Source organism: Magnolia sinica, chromosome 3 (assembly GCF_029962835.1).
Source record: "Magnolia sinica isolate HGM2019 chromosome 3, MsV1, whole genome shotgun sequence".
NCBI lineage: Eukaryota > Viridiplantae > Streptophyta > Magnoliopsida > Magnoliales > Magnoliaceae > Magnolia > Magnolia sinica.
In genome coordinates, this window is record NC_080575.1 from 96,125,676 (window position 1) to 96,135,284 (window position 9,609).

The window sequence follows — 9,609 nt, forward strand, 5'->3', positions numbered from 1 at the left end:
CCATTTTTCTCTCGTATTACCATATCAAATTCCTGAAATAGGAGGATCCATCTTATCAAGCGGAGCTTGGCATCATTCTTTCAAGTCATTTCTTCATCTTTTGTACTTAGTTTCCTGGAGTATGAGAAAACCATCAATTAATCGAACCTAGACTTCGATTAATCAAACCATATTATGAATTTCTAACTTTGGTTGCTGGATAAAAATTGAACTGTTTGTTCGATTGAAAACTAACTTCAATTAATCGACCAAAGTCGACTGGATTCAATCAATTCAAGTATTAGGTCCAAACCATCCAATGATTTCTCTGTCATCAAATTTGGAAAAACTAACGAATCGTTCGGATCGAATCATCCGGGATCTACAATTGATAGTTAAAATTGTTCTTCAACATTGTCTAATAATATTGATACTTTCCATAGATAACTGTGGACAATCCAATAGTCAAATCACTCTATGGGCTGTTTAATTTGAGATACGCATATGATACACGTACAATTTTAGGTGCATGTATATCATACATCTCACCTTCCAGAGTATCAAAGTTTTTATTCCCTAGATGCTACTCTCTCGGATCCAAATTCATAGTGCAATTCTCTTTATGGTAGCAAAGAAAAATACAATTAATGCATTCCCAAACACTGGGTGATCCAAATGCATAATGAAATTCTCTTTATGGTAGCAAAGAAAAATACAATGCATTCCCAAACATTGGGTGAATAGAAGACTAAAAAGGTCCAAACATTGCAGCTAGCCCTTATTACATTTGCATAATGGGCCAAACCCAAAACCCAAACATGATTATTATTCAAACAAGAACGGTCTTATTACTACTGAGCCACACCAATCAGACCCGACTCATAGGTTACTGCAGTTTCAGACAGCTGTGGCTGAAACCTACATGCGGAGCACCGAGGAGAAAGGAAGGACATGGTGCGGTACTTGTCTTCACCTCCCATCGTCGGCATGGGGACACCAATCTTAACAGGACTGATGTAGTTTGGCCGGTAAGTCTGGCCCAGTACCCCTTCCACCATGTCCGTCAAATCATTGAACTTGAATTGTGTCTCTAAGTGTGCAAATGCGTCATCTTCTGGCAACCTATAGTTGTGCACTCGGTTCTCTACTTCTCCTATGGGAGTCACTTTCACATCCATCTCCATCAACCCAGCTATCGTCACCTTGATGCTGTTGGTCACATCAGTTCTTTCTACCACTACTTCTCTTCCTCTTACGTTGTCGCTCAAGATTCGCCATTCAGCTTCTTCATCGGTTGGGACGACAACATCAATGCCATCCCAACGGACCATGAGGGCGTCTACGTTGTTTTCCCACTTGGTGATCTTTTGTGCAGCGATGACTAACGTGTGTGAGTCGAACATGACTGCAAGCGCTTGGACCCATGTGAAGTCACGGGTTCTTCCCTGTGGTCTGGTCCCAATGAAGTGGGCATTGATCTGTAGATGATCATCGGACACCAGAGCGAAGTCACCTCCCTTGGCACCATGGAAATAGAACATCACACCATCACCACCGACGAATCTAGGGTCATAACAAACTGATCCGTATCCCTCGCAATTGGGCTTCCTGACTGCCGAAATACATCCATACAGAGAGTGAGCAAAAATGGTACCTCTGATAAGATGTTAGAGTACATACAAATATTTTCGGATGTTACGTGCTAGATGAGAAATGCTAAGGATATTCATGCGGGAAGATATATATTGAAGAGTTGAACAGCCACCCATGTGGTAAAATGGCATGTGTATCCAGCATCCGAGCCGTGTACCAGGTCCTACATTACGTGAACATGCTCTGTACCTAAATCCAGGCTGGTCCATTCATTGGGTGTTCCACGTCTAGATGTTGGACATAAACTATTGCTTATTTTCTTTCTTAAGTGTTCTTTTCTCCATATGAGTGTGGCCCACTTGATGAATGGCTTCCATTGACTCATCTGCAATGCATATTCATGGTTAAACCAACTTAACAATTGGACCTAATATAACACATGAGTTTCACGTTGACTTGTATGCGATCTTTATATGTGAGGTTAAAATATAAAAGAAAATGGCCAAACAAAATGCCAAAAAGGACCAAATCAAATTAGAAACAAGAGATAGACGAACTTATGCAGTTCTTCTATATGCCTACTTCATGGGGCATCTATGCAGAGGTTTTTTCTTTTCTTTTCTTTTCTTTCCTACATATATAAGAAATCTCACACAAAAGAATATTCAAAAGAATAAAATAAGTACTATTTCTCCATATGGCTATTCTTATCTAGACCACATGAAAGTGCACATACCAAAGTAGAAATGAGTGAGTGAGAGAGACCTACGTAGGAGGGGAGGGACGTCTCCTTGCAGGAGATGTCACCTACGGCCATAACACGCTCCAAGTCACTCGTTTAGCCACTTGTTTTGCAAATATGATCATAGCTCTTAGGAGTGGTTAAGGGTTTATTTGGACATGGGATCCTCCATAATTAGGATTAAGTCTAATACCAAATTTAGCAAACCCCCTGCCCTCAACTCTGGACCCTCCCGAAAGCTATGTAATTTTTAATTTTGAGCAATGAAAATCGAGTGGCATGTGTCCACTTTCTTCAAAAAAAAAAAAAGAAACAAAAAAAAAATTTGGATTTTTCCTACAACTTTTGTAACTATATATATATATATATATATATATATATATATATATATATATATATATATATATATATATATATATATATATATGCGGAGGAAAGCACTGTTTTAGTGCATTGATATCCAACATGGAGAATGTGGTTCTTAGGATATTTAAGATTAGGTTTAATTCTGATTTCGCAAAATACCCTATCAGAAAGAGCCCTAAAAATCGAAATTTTGAAATTTCCACTGTTAGCAAATTTCCAAAACTTATCCAAAAAATAATAAGTGGATCACAATTTATGTTGAATACGGTGAACCTCTTTCTTAAACACATTCTCTTTGCATGATTTTTTAGAAATTCAACTAATAATAAAAATTTCAAAAATGATGAATTATAATTTGCAAGTAACAGTAAGTGCAAAGATGGGATGGTAACTTACCTTTGCAAGTGGTTTCACACTTGCTGCAGTCAATGAAGCAGCCCTTACTCTTCTCTGCGTACTTGGGCTTTCTCTGTGTGCATTGGGTGGGGCACTGGAGTGTCACAAGATGACAACGCCCTGTCCCCTGGCACACTGCTTGCTCTTGCCCTGTCTTTGATACTGGTGAAATCATTAGGTAGTTTGTTGTTGAGTTGTCAGCATAGCCATTCCCATTACCCTTCCCATTTCCATTCCCATTACCTTTCCCATTTCCATTACCATTTTCAGTCCCTTTCCCATTACCTTTCTCATTTCCATTCCCATTACCATCTCCGTTCCCATTCCCGTTCCCATCTCCATTCCCCTTCCCATGACCTACACCATTATCACCGCCTTTCCCATTCCCATTATTACCCCCATCTCCATTCCCCTTACCTTCTCCACCATTTCCATTCCCGTTCCCATTTCCATTACCATCTCCATTTCCCCCATGACCTACACCATTATCACCCCCTTTACCATTCCCATTCCCCTTACCTTCTCCACCATTGTCGCCATTCCCGTTCCCATTCCCATTCCCATTTCCACCACCATTCCCTCCCCCATCAGCAAAGGTGGCATCCATGGACATCACAAAAACAAGCAAAGCCACCGCAAGCAATACGTACACTACTCTGCCCATCTTTCTTCTCTCCCTCTCTTTCAACCTCTTTCAAAAATGTTACTTTCTTGTTGTATCAGCTATGGTGATTATAGCACATATTTATAGTAAATTCGTCCACCTTCTCATGAAGTTCACCTTACTCCACGTGTATTAAAAAACAAACCAAGCTTAAATTGCAATTTTTATTATATTGATGTGGCGTGGACTTCGTAAAGTTTGATTCATTCGTTCCCAAGAAACTGCAACATTGAAAATGCTTGTGGAAGCTTACCCTTTCAGCTTCCTTAGGTTGTCTCAATGGAACCCCACAGCTTTGCCATGCCCACAAGCACGCTTAAAGCATCTCTTCCATGGCCGATGGGCCACAATGGCGTAGGCATGAGATCCAAACCGTCCATCCAGTGGTAAAATCATTTTGATGCTTTTGGGCCCATACTTTACAAAAGATATGGACATGTGGCCGTCACTGTATTTCTGTGATTGTTATGATTGTGGCCCACCCGATGATCTGGACGGATGGGACCATGTGATGGGTGAAAAATGTCTTTTTCGTCTATTTCTGTGATTTCTATGATTGTGGCCCACTGATGAGTCCCAATGTATGGACCATATGATGGTTTTGGATCTCATATGGCCATATACCATGCTAGCATGCTTACGAGTGGGGCTTTGGAAACGTCTTTTGTTGTGTATCTTGATATCACATGATGTGTGGTTATTGGAGAAAAAGCTTATTCTGCAAGTGCTGTTGCTGGGGCCCACTGAGTGTGTGTATGTAATCCAACTTGTCCATTAGGGTCGTCCCATCAGGAATTTTCGACGACAAAAAATCAGGCGAATCCAGCTATATATCATGTAGGCCTCCATTTGAATTTAGAAGTTTCTGGTGGTTGTCCATTGTTTTTTACAGTGTGGTCCACCTTCCTGTGTATATACCATCCAACCATGTATTGCGTAAGCCTCACCGTGATGTTCTTTTACCATTATTAGGTGGGCCCTAGCAAAGATAACCATCCAAAAACATTCAAATTCATTCAGTGACCCACATGATACTTGCATCAACGCTGCTGATTTCTGGACGCCCAAAGTTTACGGCAGGGCGACCTGGCTGGACAGGTCAGATGCCATGTACACACCATAGCGAGCCCCATGTGCTAGTATAATTCTAGACCGACATGTACACCGACCATGTGAGCTTGGATTTTCAATTTGTATACGTACAGACAAAGGTTCGATGATCTGGACTATGTCTGATACTCTTCTTTTGATGGCCATGCCCAAAAATCTTCCAAGTTGAAAGATCCTAGCCACTAATCTTAGTCATTCATTGGTTGGGAGTGTACCAAATTTACTTTGATTTTCTTACGGTCTATATGGAGGTCAAAAGATTGCATGCTCCAGATTGTTCCGTTGAGGAGATTTTTGTGGCATTCTGTCCATCCACGGTGGAATCCATCAAACGAATAGTGTGGATCAATGAACCACGTGTTCTACTAATGCAAACTGTTGTACCTTATTTCTGATTATTCTGAGAAATATAATAGGAGAACTACATAGAGCGTTGCATGAGAAATAGGATAGGAATGAAAGGATCTTCAAATATTCAGAGCGCAAATTTAGTTCTACATGTCAGTGGATGGTTAACGAAGTATTGTGATTGATATACAAGAAATGCGGTCCAACTATTTATTAGGATATAAAAGGCGATTGAGAACATAAAACCTTGACCGACAAAAGTGGAATCATCACAGAAGGGGAATATAACAAGAGAATTATCTTTAAAAAAAATTATTCGACTGTTGTAACCTTTGCAATAATATAATAAAGATCTGAAAAAATAAGCTATAGCAGAAAACTACATATAGCACATGAATGTGACATGGAATGATCACCCAAACCAATCTCAAAAAAACAACCAACCAACAATAATCAATCAAATCTATTAATTTATCTTTTATCTCAACTTATCATAATTCTTATCAATTCAAGTTTATACTCTTACATGGGATTTGTTCTTTATCCAATATCAAATGGTTCTTTCAAGAAATGCATTCTTGCAATTGCTCCTATTGATAGATTGTAAGTTTTCCTTTTGTTTGATTTGTACTGGTATTCTGAAAGTTATTTCTTATGAAAGTCACGAAGTAATCATCTTCGAAGAAAGAACCCCACCTTCCAATTATTGTTTGATCATTATAAATTTCTACAAGTAGCTGAATAAGCGACTGATCTTCTCAGAATCTGATCATATATGTTCATATTAATCGTATTTACTTATTTTGGCACCTGGGGTCAAAATTGACTAATTTAGATCAAGTCGTTGTATCAATTCTGGTACACTGGCGCAATAGAAAACAAATTGAGTGACCAATACAAATTAAATAAATAAATAAATAATCTAAACAATACAGTGCACATGCTGGGAATGATGATCCATGACTAGGAGTGGAAGAGGATTGCCCATGCCCTTGTCATCATCAGAAGCTATTTGCGGCCCACAGAGATGCCGGTGACAGATCCACTCCACCCATCAGTTTTGCAAGACCACGATAATGCAAGAGTCTAAAATCATGCAGATCCAAAACTCATGTGGGCCATACTATATGAAACAAAGGGATTGAACGCCCACCATTGGAAACTTCGTGAGTGCCACAGAAGTTTTGTGTCAGGATTACATTTGTTCCTATAGCCTTTCTGAGTGGTAATAACCCTATGAACGGTATGGATGACATGGACGTTTCCATTCCGACTGTCTCGTGGTCTTGAAAAACTAATGGAAGATTTGTCACGGGAAACTCTGTAGACCCCACAGCTTCCGACAACAAGGGGCACGGGAATATATGTATGCCAGGGGCACAGGCACCCACAGTGCTAGTAGCTACGTAGGTATTAGACAGTGCTGTGTGGACCCCAACAGGATGTGTGTCTTTTATGCACTCCGCCGATCCATTTTGATAGATCAGTTCAGGGCATGAGCCCATACATAGGTAGATCCAAATCTCACGTGGAGCATGCCACACAAAAACAGTGGTGGTTGAACACCCATCAATTAAAACTTCCTAACGCCCTTTGTAATGTTTATTTGCCATCCAACCTGTTGATAAGGTCACATAGACCTGGATGAAGGGATAACACAAATATTGGATGCAAAACTTTTGTGGCCCCAAGAAGTTTTGAATAGTGGGCATTAAACCACCATTGTTTCCTGTGGCGTGGTCCACCTGAGATTTGGATTTGCCTCATTTTGGGGATCATTTCATGAAATGAGCTAGAAAAAAATGGATTGAAGGCAAGGATAAACACATACATATCATGGTGGGACCCATATAGCACCATAGGGGGGGGGGGAGCATTGGGACCCATATAGCACCATAGTCACTACTGCCAAGTGCCAAGTACACAGATTGGGTACTACTAGGGGTGCACACGGGTCGGTTCGGTCCGGTTTTGGGTTGAAACCGGAACCGAACCGATCCTAACAGTTCTGCGACAATTGGAACCGGAACCAGACCATTAACCCTCTAGAACCGAACAGGAACTGGACCGTGAAGAATGGTTCGGTCCCGAATCGGATTCACGGTTCCACGCAGTAATCAGCACCAATCAGAGGCACCAGGGGAATCAAGTCACAAAATGATATCCATGCAGTAATCAGCACCAACTTGAGCAACTCTGCTAAGATTTTCAAATGCATTTGAAGAGTGATTGGTTGCAAAACCAAAGCATTGAAACCTGTTTTCCATGGTGTACAATTGGCTGAAAAGAGGACCCTCTTATATAAACCGCGTCTTGATGTAAAAACCAGCCACCTTGACTTCTGGCCTTAGGAAAGCAAGAACAAAACTAGATCACAAGGTTTTTTAAGGAATATGTCCCTCCTCCACTAACAAACCTTGACGTATCAAAACGGTCCATTTTCTAAAAGCTTGAACCAAAATACACCTAATTGATTGCAGTTTCTTTAGTTACAGATTGTGTTGATTAGAAGAAACCCATCTCATTCATGATAATAGTCTGGCAGCCCATCCTTCCTGTTGCAGAACAAACCATATAATTGGATAATGAAACTAGGCAAATTAAAATATGTACCACAGATCGGTTCTACGGTTCGGATTAACGGTTCGGTTAACGGTTCGGATCAATGATTCGGTTCGGTTTTATAGAACCCTAAATCAGAACCAATCCGTAATCAACTGTTCAGAAAATTTGAAAACTGGAACCGGACCGTTAGCACCCTAGAACCAGACCAAACCAACAGTTCCGGTCCGGTTACACGGTTCCAACGGTTAGATGTGCACCCCTAGGTACTACTCCCAAGTGCCATATATTTTGACAGATAATTTTTAGGTATGAACCCAACAAAGAGGCAGACCATAGACTAGTGGATTGCACTACAAGGACCCACAGGGATTGAACTCCTATTGTTGAAAACTTCTTAGGCCCAACATAATACCTATTTGTCATTACATATGTCACCTTGTTCCAATTTTAGAAAACAGATTCTCTCCACTCTTTTGAAGACTTTTTTTTAAAAAAATTATATAATTAATTGTTGTAAATTTTACATTTGTTTATGTGATATCAACTTTATTAATGATGAATCCTATATCTTGACATGTACTTTATAGAATTAAAATTCATGCCTTAATTTATTGTGCTGAATTCATTCTATCAACAATATATACAGAAAGTTCATTGTTTATTTCATCAATAATGCTCAACCTGAACATCTCATTACAAGCGTATCTTTTTCTAACAAAATTCATGTTCTTTAATAAAAACAAATTTGTTGAATTCAAACACCATTTTGAAACCGTTCTTACTAAACAAGTAACCTGATATAAGGTTCTTTCTAATGTTGAAGTATGCAAGATATCTTAAAGTGAGCACTTTACCTGATAAAAGCTTTACTTCAATATTTTCAATTTCCATAATTTTAGTGGATGATGAGTTATCCATGTAAAGCTCTACATTATTCTGCATTAATTATAGGTCTTGAAAATACTCTTATTACATGTGACATACTTGGTAGCTCCCGTGTCAATGAACCCATCTTTCTCGTTTCCCATTTGGCCTCAGTAACAAGTGGTATAAGCATTTCATCAAACTCACCTTTCGTAGGTTTCAACCTTCACTGCTAATATTCTTTTGAATGATGTCCAGGCTTTCCAAGAACATAATTTTGAGCCATCTTATATTTGTCCCTTTTGATATTTTATGTCATATCAATGTAATGAGGCTTTATCTTTATGTTGTTAGTATAAGAATTAACTTTAACCATATGGGCACTTGATTGTATTTTGTGATCAGTTTTCTTATTGTAGAGTCTATCTTCTTCCTCAATTTGAATATATGCCAATTATTTAAATTATATATATATATATATATATATATATATATATATATATATATATATATATATATATATATATATCTTCCTGTTTACGATTGAGTTTATTTTAATAATTATTCCACAAAAATGGTAATTTCGATATAATTATCCCAACATTAAACTTCTCATCAATTTTATGTCAGATGAGACTATTTCATGCACTTATGCAAGAATCAGTCTATCATCAACTATCTTAAACTATAAGTAATTTTCTGCTAAGGATTTATTATTACCCGTCATCTCAGTGAAGTACTTGGTTTTAAAGGCATCCTCTACGTCATTAACAGTCTCCGTTCCAGTATACAAGTCATGCAGCAAGTCTATCAATGTTTTGAGAATGTTATGGCAACACATTGTCATCATTCATCCACTTTTAAATCAAGAATGTCATTCTTCAACTTCATCATCAATTAAATGCTTGGTTGGATTTAATTGAACTCAAAAGTTCACTATAATGCTGCTTCTTAAAGATAGCTTATGCCTCGAATGGTACAA

General features: G+C 38.7%; 2 protein-coding genes across 2 annotated transcripts; both read right to left on the minus strand.

Moving 5' to 3' along the window:
• Positions 1–724: 724 nt before the first annotated feature.
• LOC131238647 (uncharacterized) lies at positions 725–3,263 on the minus strand. Its single transcript, XM_058236273.1, has 2 exons — positions 3,077–3,263; positions 725–1,591 (listed from the first exon to the last, which is right to left on the minus strand). The coding sequence occupies exons 1-2, from the start codon at positions 3,249–3,251 to the stop codon at positions 831–833; spliced, it is 936 nt and encodes a 311-aa protein (XP_058092256.1). The 5' UTR covers positions 3,252–3,263; the 3' UTR covers positions 725–830.
• A 28-nt stretch (positions 3,264–3,291) lies between these two features.
• On the minus strand, positions 3,292–3,740 carry LOC131238982 (uncharacterized). The gene is made up of 2 exons (XM_058236553.1): positions 3,338–3,740; positions 3,292–3,296 (listed from the first exon to the last, which is right to left on the minus strand). Exons 1-2 carry the CDS (start codon positions 3,738–3,740, stop codon positions 3,292–3,294), a joined length of 408 nt encoding a protein of 135 aa, XP_058092536.1.
• Between the last annotated feature and the right edge of the window lie 5,869 nt (positions 3,741–9,609).

Bases quoted from the DNA above. Each gene is read 5' to 3' on its own strand.
- LOC131238647 (XM_058236273.1), bottom strand. From the start codon at position 3,251: ATGATTTCACCAGTATCAAAGACAGGGCAAGAGCAAGCAGTGTGCCAG. The intron at 1,592-3,076 runs GTAAGTTACCAT...GTATTTCGGCAG, and splicing joins GTGTGAAACCACTTGCAAAG to TCAGGAAGCCCAATTGCGAG.
- LOC131238982 (XM_058236553.1), bottom strand. From the start codon at position 3,740: ATGGGCAGAGTAGTGTACGTATTGCTTGCGGTGGCTTTGCTTGTTTTT.